The sequence below is a fragment of the Heteronotia binoei genome, chromosome 19 (assembly GCF_032191835.1).
Source record: "Heteronotia binoei isolate CCM8104 ecotype False Entrance Well chromosome 19, APGP_CSIRO_Hbin_v1, whole genome shotgun sequence".
NCBI classification, from domain to species: Eukaryota; Metazoa; Chordata; class Lepidosauria; order Squamata; family Gekkonidae; genus Heteronotia; species Heteronotia binoei.
The window spans coordinates 5,994,863-6,015,275 of NC_083241.1; the positions used below are offsets into that span (position 1 = coordinate 5,994,863).

Sequence of the window (20,413 nt, forward strand, 5' to 3'; positions counted from 1 at the left end):
GCCTTTAAGGTGCCCCTGGATTTCTCTTTTATTTTGCTATGCAAAGGCTAACATGACTCCTCCTTAATAATCATCGCTGCTGAAGAGACGCATTAAAAAAGCGAGCGTAAAGTCAAAAAGCAGTCCAACCACCCTGACCTGGATAGCCCAGGCAAGCCGGTCCTGTCAGATATCGAAGCAAAGCGGGGTCAGCTGCGGCAAGTACTTGAATGGAAGACCTCCTTGGAATACCAGCAGTCGGGAGGTGAGGGCAGGCTTTATTCAGATGAATATCCTCCTTTATCTTCTTCCCCCACAACAGACACCCTGTGAGGTGGGTGGGGCTGAGATAGCTCTCACAGCAGCTGCCCTTTCATGTCTTGCCACTCTCAAATCGAGGCCGGGAATCAGATTCTGTGGGTTCCTCTGCACAGAATCGGTCTTGAAATCCCCTTCTAAATACCAGATTTGGAAGCATATCAGCACAGGAGAGGGCAAGCTTACTTAACGTAAGAGCCACAGAGAATAAACAGGGGGGGCAGGGTCAGTCACCAGAAGTCACCATGACTTCCAGGTGTGCAGCCAAACACACAGGTACACACTACAAAAATACCAACAAAAAAAGCAGCCCAACCATTCCAAATACATTTTTTTTTCGAAGTCGCAGGCACCTGAAATGGTTTTTTTAAGAGGGAAATCTGCATACCTTGCCGCCGTCTCCAGAACCGTCTTTGCTCGTGCCGTCTTTCGAAGCAAAGTACACCGGGGTGGCCGAAAACGTTCTAAATGGAATATTTCTTAGCGATCGCGTTTTAAACGTTCCAATGAATCCCAAAACGGGAAGGTGGGAACGGCCACAGGTAACACCTAGAAAGAGGGGGGGGGAACTTATTTTGGCTCATACTGTAAAATAACAACGGCATTATAAACAGTCTAACGAGCTAGAAACAACCTTTTTTTGTCAGGGCTTAGTCCTAGTGAACCTGATCTCCATGAATGTTGTGACCTTCTGCCCGCTTTGGGGAATTTGCTTCCTACACAGCATTCAGTGAAAAAGATCTTGGAATGTGGAGCTTTCTCTCTGCATTATGATCGTGGCTTTTAGGGTAAAAGGATAAACTGGCTGGAGTTTTAGCTGATTTCCAAACGTATCATAAGGCCTGCAACATAAACGGATGAAACTGCCCTATGCTGAATCACACCCTTTGCCTATTCGGGGTCTTGTATCGATCACTTGGACTAGAAGCAGCTCTGCAGGGCCGCAGGCAGACGTCTTTGACGTCACCTTCCACATAATCCTTCGGCCAGTTTGGTGTAGTGGTTAAGTGCACGGACTCTTATCTGGGAGAACCGGGTTTGATTCCCCACTCCTCCACTTGCACCTGCTAGCATGGCCTTGGGTCAGCCAGAGCTCTGGCAGAGGTTGTCCTTGAAAGGGCAGCTGCTGTGAGAGCCCTCTTAGCCCCACCCACCTCACACACTGTCTGTTGTGGGGGAGGAAAGTAAAGGAGATTGTGAGCTGCTCTGAGACTCTTCGGAGTGGAGGGCGGGATATAAATCCAATATCTTCATCTACCTCACAGGGTGTCTGTTGTGGGGGAGGAAGGTAAAGGAGATTGTGAGCCGCTCTGAGACTCTTTGGAGTGGAGGGCGGGATATAAATCCAATATCTTCATCTACCTCACAGGGTGTCTGTTGTGGGGGAGGAAGGGAAAGGAGATTGTGAGCCGCTCTGAGACTCTTTGGAGTGGAGGGCGGGATATAAATCCAATATCTTCATCTACCTCACAGGGTGTCTGTTGTGGGGGAGGAAGGGAAAGAAGATTGTGAGCCGCTCTGAGACTCTTCGGAGTGGAGGGCGGGATATAAATCCAATATCTTCATCTCCCTCACAGGGTGTCTATTGTGGGGGAGGAAGGGAAGGGAGATTGTGAGCCACTCTGAGACTCTTCAGAGTAGAGGGCGGGATATAAATCCAATATCTTCTTCTTCTAACTGGAGATGCCGGGGATTGAATCTGGGACCTTCTGCATGCCAAGCAGGTGCTCTACTATCGCCACAGCCCCAATTCTTAAGTATAGGATGGGGAACAAAGCTATCACACTATTCCAAAATGTGACCATAGTACTGCAGTGACTTGATGTCACTGAAGAGCTCTGATCCAGAGATTCAAGGAATTCATCTCCAAAGAGGAAGTAAATCCACATGCACTGAGGGAGTGATAATAATGCTAGTTAAGGACAAGGGAGTTCCACGTGTGCAGAGGAGCTTCTGTTCCAGGAGCCCATTACCCGATCTGGCCATAAAACTATGGAACAAAAAGATGAACTCTCTGAATAGTAGGACTTCAATTTCACTGGAATGAAGATTGGGCTGACAGTGTGAAGAAAATGTCACCTTATTCACAAGTTACTAATGAACTCTCTTAAAAGCAGTGATGACTTGAAGGAATTAATCCAAGAGTGACTGTGCTCTTTATACAGAGTCCTTTCAACAAAAAAAGTATGCAAGAGATCTATATGACAAAACGAAATGTTTAAACTGAGCACTGCACGTTTTAGCACAATGAACTGTTCTAGCACACAAAACAATTTCTTCATAAATATTACACTACAGAAGCAGACACGCTCAAACATGACTACTGTTAAAACTGCTAAATGCTGTTGAAGAAAGACGTTTCACAAAGCATCAGTCTGGTGGGACCAGAATGCCTTCTCTCCTATCAGAATCGCGTCACTATCTGCAGCGATAATTATTTTAAAACTTTAAAATAATTATTCTGGACCCGCAGCTTAGCCAATCACAACAGTTACGAGCACATCGTTTTAAAGTGAAGCTCTCACTCGTTATCTTGACGGTACTCCAGGTGACTGGTTCAGAGAAAACACAGAACAAAGACATTGAGAAAACGCAACATGCTGAAGTCAAAACCTTGACTCCACCAGAAAAAAAGGCTTCCCAAAATAGTATCTGACATGTAACGATGCTGATCCTTCCCTGATAAAGAGTATTCCATATTTTATCTGTGCTTGGTTACAGCAAGATAACAAACAAGGGTATATACCAAGGAACTCAAAGTATTTGAGTCCAAATGAACTGCAAAAACCCCCCACTCAAGGTCAGATTTGAGTCCAGTAGTATCTTAAGAGACCAACGAAATTTTCAGGATATAAACTTTCCAGAGTCAAACCTCCCCGGCGGAGCTTTCAGTTTTGAAAGCTTATACCCGGAAAATCTCATTGGTGTCTAAGATGCTACAAGACATGAATTCTTTTATTGCACAACACAGATATCATCTGAAACTATCAGAGTCAGGGTATCTGATGGACTCTGCCAATTGAAAACATTTCCTAGGATTTGAAAGCATTCTACTATGTTGATACTTGACCCGCTTCAGGTTTGCTTAAGAAGCGATGCTACCAAACACAAAGTAAGAATGATAGGGTGCATTCCCACTACATTAAACGATGCATGTTGCAAGTGGATTTTTGCTATTCTTACGCAGTAAAATCCAGTTGCAAAATGCATTATTTAGCAAAGTGTGAGCACACCCACACTGACCAAATAGCAACACTGGATTAGCCATCCAGAAAGGCATTTACTTTTCATTGATCAAAACTTTTCATCTTTTACAACTTGGTCTGAAATGGCACGGGACAGTAAGCCTTAGAATTAAAAGGGTAATGTCTCAATCCTTTCGGTAAAAGCTTACTTATACGTTAGCCAGAACAGTTTGCGCAGAACCTTCTTGTGTAGAACTTACAACCCACTAATATTTTAACTGAATTTTATGAGCAAGATCAAGGATTACAAGAACTCTGGCAAATAATTATGGGATAAACAATGCAATATCAGATATAAAGGTAGTCCCCCTGTGTAAGCACCGAGTCATTTCCGACTCTGGGATGATGTCGCATCACCACATTTTCACAGCAGACTTTTTTTTTTGGGGGGGGGGGGGTGGTTTGCCATCGCCTTTCCCAGTCATCTATGCTCCCCTCCGCCCCACGAGCTGATTGCTCACTTTACCAGCCTCGGAAGGATGAAAGGCTGAGTCAACCTCGAACCAGCTACCTGAACCCAGCTTCCACCGGGATCGAACTCAGGTCATGAGCAGAGCTTGGACTGCAAAACCGCAGCTTACTACTCTGCACCACAGGGCTCTTCGCATCAGATCTAGAAGAGCGTTATTTTTATTATTTTTTCCAGCGGAACACACAGCAAGCTGATGCTGCAGAAGTCCATATAAGCCGGAAGAGCGACAATACCATTCACACAAGAATATACATTCACAAGTATAGTGACAAAGTCAGGACTGTTAAACCGGGCAACAATGAGATACAACTTTCGTTTGCAGGCCAGCTTCTTGCTCAAATTAAAAGGGTAATGTCTAAATGCTTTTGGTAAAAGCTTACTTATATGTTAGCCGGAACAGTTTGTGCAGTACCTACCTTCTTGTGTAGAACTTACAACCCGCTAATATTTTAACTGAATTTTATGAGCAAGATCAAGGATTGCAAGAACTCTGGTGAATAATTATGGGATAAATATCAGATCTAAAGGTAGTCCCCCCGTGCAAGCACCAAGTCGTTTCCGACTCTGGGATGATGTCGCATCACAACGTTTTCCCTATGAAGAAAGGTTAAAACGCTTGGGGCTCTTTAGCTTGGAGAAACGTCGACTGCGGGGTGACATGATAGAGGTTTACAAGATTATGCATGGGATGGAGAAGGTAGAGAAAGAAGTACTTTTCTCCCTTTCTCACAATACAAGGTCCATCAGTGGAGCCAGGACACTAGAAGCCCTCCCACTGTTGCCCCCCCTCCACCCAAGCACCAGGAATACAGAGCATCACTTGCCCCAGAGAGTCCCAACAATACGCTGTGGCTAATAGCCCCTGATGGACCTCTGTTTCATATGCTTATCCAATCCCCTCTCGAAGCTGTCTATGCTTGTAGCCGCCCCCACCTCCTGGGCAGTGAATTCCAAGACGTCTCACTGTCCCAGAACGGTGTTACCATCATTTGAAATTGGATGAATGAAGCATCTGTGGTTAGCTTTGGCTGATCGAAAACTTCTTGCCAGCAGAAGATTTATTCAGAGGTTTTGGCTCTTTATCTTTTAAAAGCCTCTCTCTGAGATGTTCTGAATCAGGACAGGTCAAGTTCCACAGGTCAGTATGACCTCCAGGAATCACTGACAGAAGCTGCCTTCTCCCACCATGAACACAAGACCGTGCCAAGAGCTTACGCAATACCTTCTTGAAGGACCAAGGCTCAGGCCTGGAAATGTAGCTCTACAGAAGTGGACACAACCCCTGGCCTACATTACAAAGCCCCCCCCCCCCATCCCAGGAAGCATGTTAACAGATTCTTTCATAGACGTATTTAGGATGGAAGCTTGAACCAGGCAATAGTTGAAAGGGGAAGAAGAGACGCGGGGAAGGGTGCAGAAGAGAAACAAAGACAATGAAAACACCCAAGCCTGCAATTTTTAATCTTTTCAAACAGCAAACTTCTCAATGAAATGTTTTTGTTGATTAATGAGTGACAGCACACTTGAAATCAGCAAGCTGAGAATTAAAAGGACAAGGATTTGGTTTGGAAAGCAGAGATGACATCTCTTTAATAACCAGCAACGGCTTGATTTATACCCTGCTTTGCTCCCCTTTCGAGACCCGAAGCAGCTTACAAAACCATTCTCCCCTCCTCCGTTTTATTCTCACAACCACCACCCTGTGGGACAGCTTAGGCTAAGAGAGTCATCTAGAGAGCTTCCAGGGCTGAGTGAAGATTCGAATCTGAGTCACCTAGATCCTTCTCCAACCTTGTAATAACCACTACACCACAGTGGTTAGCAATTATTCTTAAATTGTAAATTTATCCATTTGTATCCTTCCATACTCCAAAATGACAAATGGTAAAGGGAATGCGTAGAAAGCTTAAGAACATGAGAAAAGCCATGTTGGATCAGGCCAATGGCCCATCTAGTCCAACACTCTGTGTCACACAGTGGCAAAAAAACCAGGTGCCATCAGGAGGTCCACTAGTGGGGCCAGGACACTAGAAGCCCTCCCACTGTGTCCCCCCAAGCACCAAGAATACAGAGCATCACTGCCCCAGAGAGAGTTCCAACAATACACTATGGCAAATAGCCACTGATGGACCTCTAATCCCCTCTTGAAGCTGTCTATGTTTGTAGCTGCCACCACCTCCTGTGGCAGTGAATTCCATGTGTTAATCACCCTTGGGGTGAAGAAGGACTTCCTTTTATCCGTTCCAACCCGACTGCTCAGCAATTTCATCGCGCATCCACGAGTTCTCGTATTGTGAGAAAGGGAGAAAAGTACTTCTTCCTCTACCTTCTCCATCCCATGCATAACCTTGTAAACCTCTATCGTGTTACCCCCTCAGCTTTTCTCATAAGGCAAATTAAGGACAACTTTTCCATGGCTTACTTCAGTTTGCACTGCAACTTCGAAGTAGCTAACTTGCATTAGCTCCGATTCTAGACAGAAGAATCATTAGGTAGGCTAACAGCCTTAAAACAACAACACCAATACCTTGCAGTATGGGAGGAGGAGTTGCATAACCCTGTTAAGGTGGGGCACTGTTTACAAAGGCAAGCTATAAATAAAGTGAATAGATAAGTTGGTGCTGGTATCACATAGCTGTTAAGGGTCCTGGGATGCTCGGGAGAAAAGTGGATATTTGAAATAGATAGGCAAACCCAGGGGTGGAATTCTAGCAGGAGCTCCTTTGCATATGAGGCCACACCCCCTGATGTAGCCAACCCTCCTGGAGCTTACAAGGCTCTTTTTTTGTAAGCTCTTGGAGTATTGGCTACATCAGGGGTGTGTGGCCTAATATGCAAAGGAGCTCCTGCTAGAATTCCACCCCTGGGCAAACAAACAAAAGAGTCAGAGCTGAGCTGAGTCCCTGTTCAAGCCTCAGTGCCAGCAGCTCCGTCTCTGAATCTCATTTTGCCACGAACCAGACAGAGAGTGTATTTATTTACTCCACTTTCATGCTTTCCTTTAGGGTAGTTTATAATTCAAAACAAGAGCCTGCAGCATAAAATTAAATCAGAATGGAGCAGCAAGTTTTGCTGGTTAGAACAGTGGTACCATACCACATAGTTCTTATCTGCAACATAAGGATCAAATTTATTTATTGCATTTGCAGGCTATTCTTCAGCCCATGCACCCAAGGCAGTTTACAACTCAAAACAATACTGCTGGCAGTATTAACATGATACAAAGGGGCACAGTAAAGTACCAATGTAGTTGGATGGTTACAACATCGGTACTGTAGCCGTGCAGCTGTGGATGCAAAATCCCACTGTACCCAAAAGCGTGCCTGGCCCTGTCAAGGTCAGCCCCACAGGCTTGTTGTGGGGATAAAATGGTGAAGGGCAGAGGGAAGCCACATAGGCCACTCCAAAGGTGAAGCTTGCTACATGTGGCTCAATGAACCAGCCTGCCTATAGTTTCAGGTGGGTGGCTGCATTAACCTGTAGCAGCAGAACAAAGATTGATTCCAGTTTCACTTAAAGACCAACACAATTTTCGAGGGTCTAATGCTCACGCCTTTCCTCAATCCATATATATTTGAACAAAGTTAAAGTCCCGTGGCACCTTGAAGGCCAACCAAGTTAATTCTGAGTATAAGCTTTCATGTGCACACACAGCGTTTGTCGTGCACAGTGCCTATTTTCCACAGCACAGTGTGCACACACAGAATAAACTCTGCGGGTCTTAAAAGTGCCACTGGTCTCAAACTTTGTTCTGTCGCTTCAGACCAACACGGCAACCCACCCGGATCCCTATCTATTTGCCTTGTCATCGTTTGCTGCAAGAGGTTACACAGCTGGGAACTTTCCGTGAGCCACTCGGGCCATTTTGCAGGAAGGGAAGCAGCACACACAATGCTCCCATAAGCGAACTAACCAACAGAGACAAGATACACACGACTGGCCTACCTTGCTGTCAGGCAAGATAACCTCAGTTTGCATGTGAAAAATGTTATAACAGGGGTGGCCAAACTGCAGCTTGGGAGCCACTTGTGGCTCTTTCACACATATGGTGTGGCTCTCGAAGTCCCTGTCGCCCCGTCGGCTTGGCAGATGCATTTAAAGTTAAAGTTGCTTTCTTTCCACTTCTCCCCCCCATCTATTCGCCTTCCTTCCTTCCTTCCTTCCTTCCTTCCTTCCTTCCTTCCTGCTCTTAAACGTAAGATGTTTATTCTATGTGGCTCTTACATTAAGCAATTGGCCACCCCTGATTTAGATGAATATGATGATGTTGCCATCGCAGAAGAAGAAGATGATATTGGATTTATATCCTGCCCTCCACTCCGAAGAGTCTCAGAGCGGCTCACAATCTCCTTTACCTTCCTCCCCCACAACAAACACCCTGTGAGGTGGGTGGGGCTGGAGAGGGCTCTCACAGCAGCTGCCTTTTCAAGGACAACTTCTGCCAGAGCTATGGCTGACCCAAGGCCATTCCAGCAGGTGCAAGTGGAGGAGTGGGGAATCAAACCCGGTTCTCCCAGATAAGAGTCCGCACACTTAACCACTACACTACACCACTACACCAAACCACTACACCAAGTGGCAAAGGAGATTCACTTTCAAGTAAGAGTTAATAGAATTCACAGCCTGGAAGAGGTTCAGTTTGCTTCGGTGAGACACTATATATTTGGCGTGGAAGTGGAAAACTTCAGCCTTTTCCTTTAAATATATGTTACGCTCAACAAGTCAGTAAAGCCACGTTTGAGTCCAGGGCACCTTTAAGTCCAACAAAGTTTAAGTCTGGCCATAAGCTTTCTGTGTGCATGCTAACGGAGAATGCATTTAAAGCCAAAGTTGCTTTCTTTCCACCTCCCTCCCCCCCTCTATTTGCTTTCTTTCCTCCCAGCTCTCAAACATCAGACGTTTATTCTATGCGGCTGTTACATTAAGCAACCTTGGCCACCCCTGCTCTTAACTACCCTCTCCCCAAAAGCTTCTCAGAGTCCAGGATCGTGACCCACAAAAGTAGGACTGGGTAGGGTTGCCAAGGCCAACTCAAGAAATAACTGGGGACTTTGGGGGTGCAGCCAGGAGACTCTGGGGGTGGAGCCAGGAGACATTGGGGCGGAGTCAGGAACAAGGGTGTGACAAGTGCAATTGAACTCCAAAGGATGTTCTGGCCATCACATTTAAAGGGACCGCACACCTTTTCAATGCCTTCCCTCCACAGTCCTCCCCACCAGAGCCCCAGATACCCACCGATCCATTCTCCATTATACCCTATGGCAGGAGTGGCCAAACTGTGGCTCAGAAGCTGCATGTGGCTCTTCCGAACATGTTGCGTGGCTCCCAAAGCCCCCATCTGCCGGCTCGGAGAAAGTATCTCTTTCTTTAAATCACTTTTCCAAACCCAGCCAGCTGGTGGCAGTTAGTTGCTTTCCTTCCACCTCTCCCTCCCCCCCCCCCATCAATTTGCCTTCCTTCCTTCTGGCTCTCAGACCTCTGACATTCATGTCTTGAGGCTCTCAAACCTCTGCCATTTATTCTACGCAGCAGTTGCGTTAAGCAAGTTTGGCCACCCCAGCCCAATGGGAAGCGGTTTCCATAGAGAATAATGAAGTGCCCATTGTTTGCGATGCCCCTGCAGCAGGGTGAGGGGAGGGCCTCCAAAACAGGGGAATACCCTGCCCCCACCTGGGGATTGGCAACTCTAGGGCTCTTCCACAACCCTAGGGTTGCCAAGTCCAATTTAAGAAATATCTGGGGACTTTGGGGGTGGAGCCGGGAGACTTTTGGGGTGCAGCCAGGAGACATTGGGGGTGGAGCCAAGATCAAGGCTGTGACAAGCATCATCGAACTCCAAAGGGAGTTCCGGCCATCACATTTCAAGGGACACGTTTTCAATTCCTTCCTCCCATAGGAAGTAATGAAGGATAGGGGCACCTACTTTTGGGGCTCATAGAATTGGACCCCCTGGTCCAATCGTTTTGAAACTTGGGGGGTATTTTGGGGAGAGGCACTAGATGCTGTACTGAACATTTGGTGCCTCTACCTCAAAAAACAGCCCCCCCCCAAGAGCCTGAGATACCCGTGGATCAATTCTCTATTATACTCTATGGGAATTGGTCTCCATAGGGAATAATGGAGTGTGCAGCAGGCATCCCCCCTCCCCCGCTTTCTGACGACCCTGAAGCGGGGGGAGGGCCTCCAAACCGGGGGATCCCCTGCCCCCACCTGGGGATTGGCAACCCTACGACTGGGGAGGGGGGTCAAGGCGTGGCCAGGGCCCAGTGACGGGCGGGGGGCGTGGCCTGGCCTGGCTGGAGAGGTGGGCCATCCTTCCCACCCCCCCCCCCCCGCGTTACCTAGGCGCGCCGAAGGCAGCGAGGAGCTGAGGAGCCGCGCGGCTGCGGCGCAGGTGTTACACGCCGCCATGGCCGGGCCTCCTCCCGCTCCTTTCGACCCCCGAGCGGCGAGTCAACAGCAGCCGCCTCCGCCGAGGCCCTTCTTCCCGGCCCCACCGTCAGTCACCTCCCTTGCGTTCGACGCCTCTGTGGCGTCACAGGGCCCCCGCACGTTCATGGAAGGTGGTGGACTACAGCTCCCGGGATGCCTCGCGCGGGACTCGGCTCGGTGTCAGACGGCCTGCCCGCGCGCTGCATCCTGGGATTTGTAGTCTGAGAAACGGAGGCGTCGGGGAAATACCTCAACCTTGGTCTGCGGGGTTGAGGTGAAGCGTGGAGATTTGATTGGCTGCTCGAGAGACGCCCGTTGGAAGGGTGCATTATGGGACTTGTGCCTTTTGAAGCTTTCGCTGCTGGGAGATGTAGTCTCATTGTTGTTGTTTGTTGTTAGTTAAAAAAATAATATTGGGAATATAGAAATAATAAGGCTAAGAAGAGGAAGCAAAGATGTTACTAGGCTGCAGCCCTAAATGCACTTGCTAGGAAGTCGGCCCGGCTGAACTCAATGTGTATAGGTGCCAATCTCCAGGTAGAACCTGGAGTTCTCCCAAGATTACAACTGATTTCCAGACTGTATTTCCCTGCGGGAAACGGCAGATTTGGACTCCACCTTGTGGAACCACGTGCATATTGAGCTCTCCCCTTCCGCAAATTCCACCCTTTTCTTCATGCACCGAAACCAAATCCCCAGGAATTTCCCGAACTGAAGCCAGCAGTTTGAGCTTAGTATTACTCTGTTACTATCAACTCATCATTTTGCAGCTATTTATTTAAATTTTAAAAATTATACTCAACCCTTCCCTTATGGCACAAGGGGGCTTACAATTCCAAAAAGAAGACCATACAAAATACAATAGAACCCCATTAATTCCTCCCCCGAAGAAAATGCAAGTCCCCTCCATATGTAGTAGTACATAACTCTAATTAGAGTAAAAACCATTTCTAGATGTTAATGTCCAAGACATTTCGCGCAGAGTTTATACCAGCCTTTTCCTTTGGGGGGCAGCAAGAAACTAGGGACCACAGTTCAGAAAGAAAACTCTGGCTAGGTGTCTAAAACAGGTCAGCTGTGCCGGTGAGTTTCAGTCCAACCCAGGGCCTTTTTATAGAATCCCAAAGGTCATTTGCAGAAAAGGGGAAAAAAAGAAAGAAAGAAAGAAGCTACATCCTTATCCTAATGCAATCCTAAATGGAGCAACATCCTTCTAAATGTCTTGAAGCCAGGGGCCTCAGAACAGTGTAACTCTTTTTTACAGCATGATTCTAAACAGAATTACACTTCGGTTAGGATTGTGCTGTCAGTAGTATAACGTTTGTAATCACAGCAGTGAAATTATGGAGACTAGAGCACAGATAGCATGCATACACATAAACACAACAATTAGGGTTGCCAAGTCCAATTCAAGAAATATCTGGGGACTTTGGGGGTGGAGCCAGGAGACATTAGGGGTGGAGCCAAGGTCAAGGCTGTGACAAGCATCATTGAACTCCAAAGGGAGTTCTGGCCATCACATTTAAAGGGACGGCACACCTTTTCAATTCCGTCCTTCCATAGGAAATAATGAAGGATGGAGCACCTTCTTTTGGGGCTCATAGAATTGGACCCCCTGGTCAAATCCTTTTGAACCTTGGAAGGGTATTTTGGGGAGAGGCACTAGATACTATACTGAAAATTTGGTGCCTCTACCCCAAAAAACAGCCCCCCCACAGAGCCCCAGGTACCCGCAGATCAATTCTCCTTGATTTTCTATAGGAATAAATCTCTGTAGGGAACAATAGAGTTCCCAGCAGACATTTCCCTCCCCTCCCCCCGCTTTCTGACGACCCTGAAGCGGGCGGAGGGTCTCCAAACCGGGGGATCCTCTGCCTCCACCTGGGGATTGGCAACCCTAACAACAATCTAAAAATGTGGCTGTTAATCCTTTCTGGACTCTAACTTTGATCTATTGCTTCACTGGACTCTGTTCTATTGCTTCAGACCAATCCACCTGGATCTTTTCTGATAAGCTGCAAGTAGCAAGATCAACGTGTCAGTAAAGTTTGCAGTCAGAGGTCTAGCCATACACGCAAGCAATCATTTCTGCTTTCACAATCATTGGCTAATGCAGTTTGAAAAAGAGACTGTTAAACAGTGCAATCCACAAACCATTTAAGGCAGGGTTGTCAAACTCGTTTGTTATGAGGGCCAGATCTGATATAAATGAGACCTTGTTGGGCCGGGCCATGTCGGGCCAGGCCATGTGTATACCTATTTAAGATTAGGTAGCAGAGTTATAAAACTTTATAAAGGGCACAGAAACACAACTGAATTTTTTTTTTTTTAAAAAAAACCCAACCCCCCCAAAACGTGATTAAAACGTTAGCACTTGTTGGTATTAAAGGACCTTTTTGTATCTCTCCCATGGGATCCAAGGAATTATAATTTAGACAGCCCTCTGAACATACATTCCAGTCTAAATATGTTCAGAGAACTTAATCAGGGGTGGCCAACGATAGCTCTCCAGATGCTTTTTGCCTACAACTCCCATCAGCCATTGGCTATGCTGGCTGGGGCTGATGGGAGTTGTAGGCAAAAAACTTCTGGAGAGCTACCGTTGGCCGCCCCGGGTCTAAACTATTGCACGCATTTACCGTTGGCCACCCTATATGACCTCTATTCATTATTCATTATATGCATTGAGTATGAATTGTGGGAGTGATCGAAACTATCTTAGCAATTTGTCTCCGTCCGTGTTTCTCTCTACTGTTTTTCTCCCGGGCGGGAGTTGTCAGAGCGGGAGATCTCCAGGCCCCACTGGGAGGCTGGCAACCTCACGATAAACTCCACTTCCAAACTCCTCCCCCTTTCCCTCTCGCCCGGTCAACAGGCGTCCAGGAAGGGATCACGTGACGCAGCCGAAGACGCGCCCCCCCCTCCCATCCTTCTTCCGCCTCGGTCGCCATGGCGGCGCTCTGTCCCCGCCCCCGTCGCGCCCGAGGGACGCCCGGCGATTGGCGCGTCGGCCTTTCGCTCCCGCCCGCGCGCGAGGCAAGCGGGAGGGAGGGAGGGGGCGGGGCCGGCGTGCCGCGAGACGAGGAAGCGGCGGTTGGGGAGGCGGCGGGGAGCTGAGGAGACTCCTCCTCTCTTTTCCGTCTGGCGCTTCTCCCCCCCCCCCCGACCGAAGAAGGCCTGGTGAGAAGGGAGGGGGCGCGGCTGGAGGGACCCCCACCCCTCTGAGGCTGCTCGTTTCATTCCTTTATTGTGGGGGGGGGTCTTGGGGGCGGGGCTGAGACGTGTAAAGGGGGGGGGTCATGTCATGTTTTTGTATCAGGCGCGCTGCTGGTGGAAACTCTGGAGGGGTCTAAACAGCTGTGGGTGGGTAATCCTAGACTTTGGGGGTCCTCAGGCTACGGGAGGGGGCAGCTTGGCTCTTTCAGACATGTGGGGTGGCTCCCCAAAGCCCCCACTAGCCAGCTTGGAGAAGGCGTCGGTCTCTTGAGATCGCTTTGCCAAGCCCAGCCAGCAACTTGGAGATGGCATTTAAAGTTAAAGTTGCTTTCTTTCCACCTCTCCCTCCCTTCCCCCCTGACTATTCGTATAGCTAGACGAGGGGTGGCCAAACTGTGACTCGGGAGCCACGTATGGCTCTTTCACGCATATTGTGTGGCTTTCGAAACCCCCACTGCCGGGAGAAGGCATTGGTCTCTTGAGATCGCTTTGCCAAGCCCATCCAGCAACTTGGAGATGGCATTTAAAGTTAAAGTTGCTTTCTTTCCACTTCTCCCTCCCTCCCCCCCTGACTATTCGTATAGCTAGACCAGGGGTGGCCAAAGTGTGACTCGGGAGCCACGTATGGCTCTTTCACGCATATTGTGTGGCTTTCGAAACCCCCACTGCCCGGCTGGCCATTTGGAGAAGGCGTCGGTCTCTTGAGATCGCTTTGCCAAGCCCAGCCAGCAACTTGGAGATGGCATTTAAAGTTAAAGGTGCTTTCTTTCCACCTCTCTCTCCCTCCCCCCCTGACTATTCGTATAGCTAGACCAGGGGTGGCCAAACTGTGACTCGGGAGCCACGTATGGCTCTTTCACGCATATTGTGCGGCTTTCGAAACCCCCACTGCCCGGCTGGCCATCTTGGAGAAGGCATCGGTCTCTTGAGATCGCTTTGCCAAGCCCAGCCAGCAACTTGGGAGATGGCATTTAAAGTTAAAGTTGCTTTCTTTCCACCTCTCCCTCCCTTCCCCCCCTGACTATCGTATAGCTAGACCAGGGGTGGCCAAAGTGTGACTCGGGAGCCACGTATGGCTCTTTCACGCATATTGTGTGGCTTTCGAAACCCCCACTGCCCGGCTGGCCAGCTTGGAGAAGGCATTGGTCTCCTGAGATCGCTTTGCCAAGCCCAGCCAGCAACTTGGGAGATGGCATTTAAAGTTAAAGTTGCTTTCTTTCCACCTCTCCCTCCGTCCCCCCCCTGACTATCGTATAGCTAGACGAGGGGTGGCCAAAGTGTGACTCGGGAGCCACGTATGGCTCTTTCACGCATATTGTGTGGCTTTCGAAACCCCCACTGCCCGGCTGGCCAGCTTGGAGAAGGCATTGGTCTCTTGAGATCGCTTTGCCAAGCCCAGCCCAGCCAGCAACTTGGAGATGGCATTTAAAGTTAAAGGTGCTTTCTTTCCACCTCCCTCCCCCCCTGACTATTCGTATAGCTAGACCAGGGGTGGCCAAACTGTGACTCGGGAGCCACGTATGGCTCTTTCACGCATATTGTGCGGCTTTCGAAACCCCCACTGCCCGGCTGGCCAGCTTGGAGAAGGCATCGGTCTCTTGAGATCGCTTTGCCAAGCCCAGCCAGCAACTTGGAGATGGCATTTAAAGTTAAAGTTGCCTTCTTTCCACCTCTCCCTCCGTTCCCCCCCTGACTATCGTATAGCTAGACGAGGGGTGGCCAAAGTGTGACTCGGGAGCCACGTATGGCTCTTTCACGCATATTGTGTGGCTTTCGAAACCCCCACTGCCCGGCTGGCCAGCTTGGAGAAGCCATTGGTCTCTTGAGATCGCTTTGCCAAGCCCAGCCAGCAACTTGGAGATGGCATTTAAAGTTAAAGTTGCTTTCTTCCCACCTCTCCCTTGCTATCGTTTTTCCTACCTACCTTCCTTCCAACAACTGATATTCATGTCTTGCAGCTTTTAAACAGCTGACGTTGATTCGAAGTGGCTTTTAAATTAAGCAAGTTTGGCCGCCCTGACTATCGTATAGCTAGACGAGGGGTGGCCAAACTGTGACTCGGGAGCCACGTATGGCTCTTTCACGCATATTGTGTAGCTCTCGAAACCCCCACTGCCTGGTTGGCCAGCTTGGAGAAGGCACTTGTCTCTTTAAATCACTTTTCCAAGCCAAGCTAGCCACCAGCTTTGAGAATGCATTTAAAGTTAGTTGCTTTCTTTGCACCTCTCCCTTGCTATCATTTTTCCTACCCACCTTCCTTTCAGCAGCTGATATTCATGTCTTGCAGCTCTTAAACAGCTGATGTTTATTTGATGTGGCTCTTAAATTAAGCAAGTTTGGCCACGCCTGCTCTAGAATATTTAAATCGCAAATAAGGAAAAGGTCTGGTTTGGCCCTCCGCAGACCTTCCCCCCCTTATTAATTAGAGATTTGAGGGCTCCTTTAAAGATTAACCACGTTTTTTACTCCGATGATTGATCGATTGCACTGGAATTCCAGGTCTGGGTGGTGATGGTGCAAATCAGTCTGTTTTTGCAAAATGAAACAGAAAGGTTAGCAGCATCTATTCCAGAATAAGGAAGAGGTCTGGTTGGCTCCCCCCCCCCCCGGACCCCTGCCCCCATTATGAATTGGAGATTTGGCTATTGGAGAGGGTAACTTGACTCTGGAGTGCTTAATAAGGAAAAGGTCTGGTTTGACCCTCACTGGACACCCCCCCCCCAAAGTTATTTATTGGAAGTTTGGAGACCCCTTTAAATATTAACCACTTTCATTGCACTGAAATTCCCGAGGGGGGCGGGGTGGAGATATCAGTAGGTTTTTGCAAAATGAAACTGAAGTCCAGTGGAACCTTGAAAGGCTAACAACATCTATTTCAAAGCAAAGTTTGAGTCAGGCAGTGCCTTTAAGACCAACAACGTTTAATTCAAGGTATGAAACTGTGCGTGCACACAAAAGCTTTATGCCCAGAATAAAACTTTGTTGGTCTTAAAGGTGCTGATGGTCTCAAACTTCGTTCTGCTGCCTCAGACCAACACATGTGAAACATCTCTTCCAGCATGAGTTTTGGGTGCCCACCTCTTCAGATGCTGTGGAATGCTCCCTCTAAGCTGTGGGAGTCCTGTGAGCATAAATTCTACTTCATGTGCTGCAGCGTAAATTGGTTTGGTCTGGGGCCATCCTTTTGGAGTTAAGACAAAAATGTGTGAGCCAGAGGCTAAAAACTGTGAGCTAGCTCACACCAACTCAGCATAGAAGGAGCACTGGGGAGGGATGGTGGCTTAATGGTAGAGCATCTGCTGGGTAAGCAGAATGTCCCAGGTTCAATCCCCGGCATCTCCAACTAAAAAGGGTCCAGGCAATAGGCGTGAAAAACCTCAGCTTGAGACCCTGGAGAGCTGCTGCCAGTCTGAGTGGACAATACTGACTTGGATGGACCTGAGGGTCTGATTCAGTATAAGGCAGCTTCATATGTTCACTGGTGGAGAGCCCCCTTCTTCGAATGCTGCTGAGGAGGTCCCCATGATCCCCGTGAGATGTAGGTGCAATGTTCCGATAAAATGTTTCTGTCACTACCGTGAGGCTCTTGTTTAATTATTTGCAGCAACAGGCTTAAGTGGTGGCTACTTTGGAACAATTTATTTACAGTGCAATCCTAAACAGCGACATCCTTTTAAGTCCCTGGAAGTCAGGCTTTGATGAATATAATTGCTTTTTTTTTTCTTTTGTTTTCAAGTCCCAGCTGACTTATGGTGATCCTGGAGGGGTTTCGAGGCAGTTGGATTACTGGCAACTGTGCCCCCATTTCGTTTACCTTCCTACAAAGCCTCTCAGAGAAGCCCTTTGGTGGTGAAAAGTGCCATCAAGTCACAGATGACTTATGCATCTGATGAAGAGAGCTGTGTTTCTTGCAAGCTTGTGCTACAATAAAATGTGTTCGTCTTAGAGGTGCTACTGGACTCCTTGCTATTTTAGCTGACTTATGGCAGTCCTGCGAGGTTTCCAAGGCAAGAGACGTTCAGAGGTGGTTGGCCTTTGCCTGCCCTTGTAAAGCCACCCTGGACTTCTGTGGTGGTTTCCCCTTCCAAGGACTAACCAGGGCTGGCCGTACTTAGCTTCCGAGAGATTGGGCTAGCCTAGGTAACTGCTTAGGAAAGCATTTATTGTTCATTGTGGAGGGGCTATGGTAGAGCAATGGTTTGACATATAGAAGGTTCCAGGTCCAACCTTTGGCATCTACAGTAATAGTTGATGTAAAACAGTGGTCCCCAACCGTTTTGGCACCAGAGAGTGGTTTTGTGGAAGACAGTTTTTCCACAGACTGGGTGTGTGTGTGTGATGGTTTTGGGATGGTACAATCGTGCACTTTATTTTGGTGTAGTTAAGAGTGCAGACTTTTATCTGGAAGAAACAGGTTTGATTCCCCCCTCCTCCACTTGCCCCTGCTGGAATGGCTTTGGGTCAGCCATAGCTCTCGCAGAGTGGTCCTTGAAAGGGCAGCTTCTGGGGAGAGCTATCTCACCTCACAGGGTGTGTGTTGTGGGGGAGAAAGATAAAGGAGACTGTGAGCCGCTGAGAGATTTTTAGCACAGGGCAGGATATAAGTCCAACGTCTTATTATTACTATTACTACATTGTAATATATAATGAAATAATTATACAACTCACAGCCCGGTTGCTAACAGGCCACAGACCAGTACTGGTCCATGGACCGGGGATTGGGAACCCCTGATGCAGCTGCCAGTCAGAGGAGATATTACTGACCTCGATGAGCCAAGGGGCTGAGTTGACTTACGGCAGCTTTGTATGTTTAAAATGCTTCATAGTGGAGGAGTTTGTGGCTCAGTGCATGCAGGAAGTCCCCAGTTCAGTCCCTGGCACTTTCGGTTAAAAGTTGTTTTGACTTTTATGTCTCCCCTAGTAAAAAAAAGTTTCCTTAAAAAAAGAGAAACAGAAAAGCTATGAGTAGGGATTGTACCTAATTTGTGTGTTGCAACCACATTTTGCTCTCTCTCCTATCAAGGCTTTGGCTAAACTCTTGCCCTTATTTGCTTCTGAACCAGAAGCTAAGTATGGGTGTTTCTTTTTGGTGTTTTCTCTCCCCTTCCACATTGTTGCCCTGTCTGCTGTGCTTAAACCACAAGCTCTTCAAGACGGTGACCCGTTCCAAGCAGCTTGCAGGTTTGGTTTATGTTATGCTATAAAGCATCATGTTGTATAGATGTTGCCATATCATTTATGGGTGAGCATGTGACTGAGGAATCCTATGAGACAAATAGCACTGTTAGCACTTAAAATCCCCCATGATTTTTAGTTTGTTGATTGGAAGCTGCATAAATCTTGTATGTATGTGCCATCAAGTTGCAACACAGTTATGGTGACCCCAGCAAGGAGCTTTCAAGGCAAGTGAGAAGTAGAGGTGGTTGGCCGTTGCCTTCCTCTGCAGAGTCTTCCTTGGTGGTCTCCCATCCAAGACTTACGGTGACCCCAGCAAGGGGCTTTCAAGGCGAGTGAGAAGGAGAGGTGGTTGGCCATTGCCTTCTTCTGCAGAGTCTTCCTTGGAGGTCTCCCATCCAAGACTTACGGTGACCCCAGCAGAGGGCTTTCAAGGCGAGTGAGAAGCAGAGGTGGTTGGCCATTGCCTTCTTCTGCAGAGTCTTCCTTGGAGGTCTCTCATCCAAGACTTACGGTGACCCCAGCAAGGGGGCTTTCAAGGCGAGTGAGAAGGAGAGGTGGTTGGCCATTGCCTTCTTCTGCAGAGTCTTCCTTGGAGGTCTCCCAACCAAGACTTACGGTGACCCCAGCAAGGGGCTTTCAAGGCGAGTGAGAAGCAGAGGTGGTTGGCCATTGCCTTCCTCTGCAGAGTCTTCCTTGGTGGTCTCCCATCCAAGACTTACAGTGACCCCAGCAAGGGGCTTTCAAGGCGAGTGAGAAGCAGAGGTGGTTGGCCATTGCCTTCCTCTGCAGAGTCTTCCTTGGTGGTCTCCCATCCAAGACTTACAGTGACCCCAGCAAGGGGCTTTCAAGGCGAGTGAGAAGCAGAGGTGGTTGGCCATTGCCTTCCTCTGCAGAGTCTTCCTTGGTGGTCTCCCATCCAAGACTTACAGTGACCCCAGCAAGGGGCTTTCAAGGCAAGTGAGAAGCAGAGGTGATTGGACATTGCCTTCCTCTGCAGAGTCTTCCTCAGCGGACCCCCATTCAAGTACTGTCCCTGCTCAGCTCATGAGATCTGATGTGATTGGGCTACACCCCCTCTCTTTAAATTATCATATGACTAACGTACTTCTGAAGAACAAACCTGCTTCAGTTTTTAAGGAATGTAGACGTGTGTCATGTCAGCATCCCACCTTAGAAGAGGTATTCCCTCTTGTGTGTGAGAAAGCGTGAGTGCCCCTTTGAAGGTGCCATCTGCAGGTCTTTGTGCATGGCTATATTGAAATAATATTGATCGGGCAGCAGACTTTAATCAGTTAACCTTTTGATAAACTGAAAGGCTGTCTCGGGTTAGTCTGATTTGCTGCAACTCTAATAAGAAAGCAGAGAATGATCGGTAAGTCTAGGAATCCAAAGAAGAGGTTAATGTAGGTACTTGGAGTGTGTGTGTGTGTGAGGGAGTAGGTTTGCAGAGGAGGTGGGAGAGCCAGTTTCGTGTAGTGGTTAATTGTGCGGACTCTTATCTGGGAGAACCGGGTTTGATTCCCCCCTCCTCCACTTGCACCTGCTGGAATGGCCTTGGGTCAGCCATAGCTGT

At 48.2% G+C, this 20,413-nt stretch overlaps 2 protein-coding genes across 3 annotated transcripts in view; one reads left to right on the forward strand and one right to left on the reverse strand.

Moving 5' to 3' along the window:
• The window catches only part of LOC132587696 (ATP-dependent Clp protease ATP-binding subunit clpX-like, mitochondrial), a 58,271-nt gene extending 47,710 nt beyond the window's left edge, over positions 1-10,561 (reverse strand). Inside the window, exons 1-2 of one of the 2 annotated variants that reach the window (XM_060260012.1) lie at positions 10,356-10,561; positions 686-846 (exon numbers count right to left, since the gene is read on the reverse strand). In XM_060260012.1, the coding sequence (XP_060115995.1) occupies positions 686-846; positions 10,356-10,425 (231 nt within the window). In that variant the 5' untranslated portion in view covers positions 10,426-10,561. The remainder of the gene's footprint in view (positions 1-685; positions 847-10,355) is intronic. The other variant, XM_060260013.1, reaches the window with a different exon arrangement.
• A 2,893-nt stretch (positions 10,562-13,454) lies between these two features.
• Positions 13,455-20,413, forward strand: part of SPG21 (SPG21 abhydrolase domain containing, maspardin) — a 42,471-nt gene continuing 35,512 nt past the window's right edge. Inside the window, exon 1 of the mRNA XM_060260372.1 lies at positions 13,455-13,626. The gene's annotated coding sequence lies outside the window, so the exon portion shown is untranslated. The remainder of the gene's footprint in view (positions 13,627-20,413) is intronic.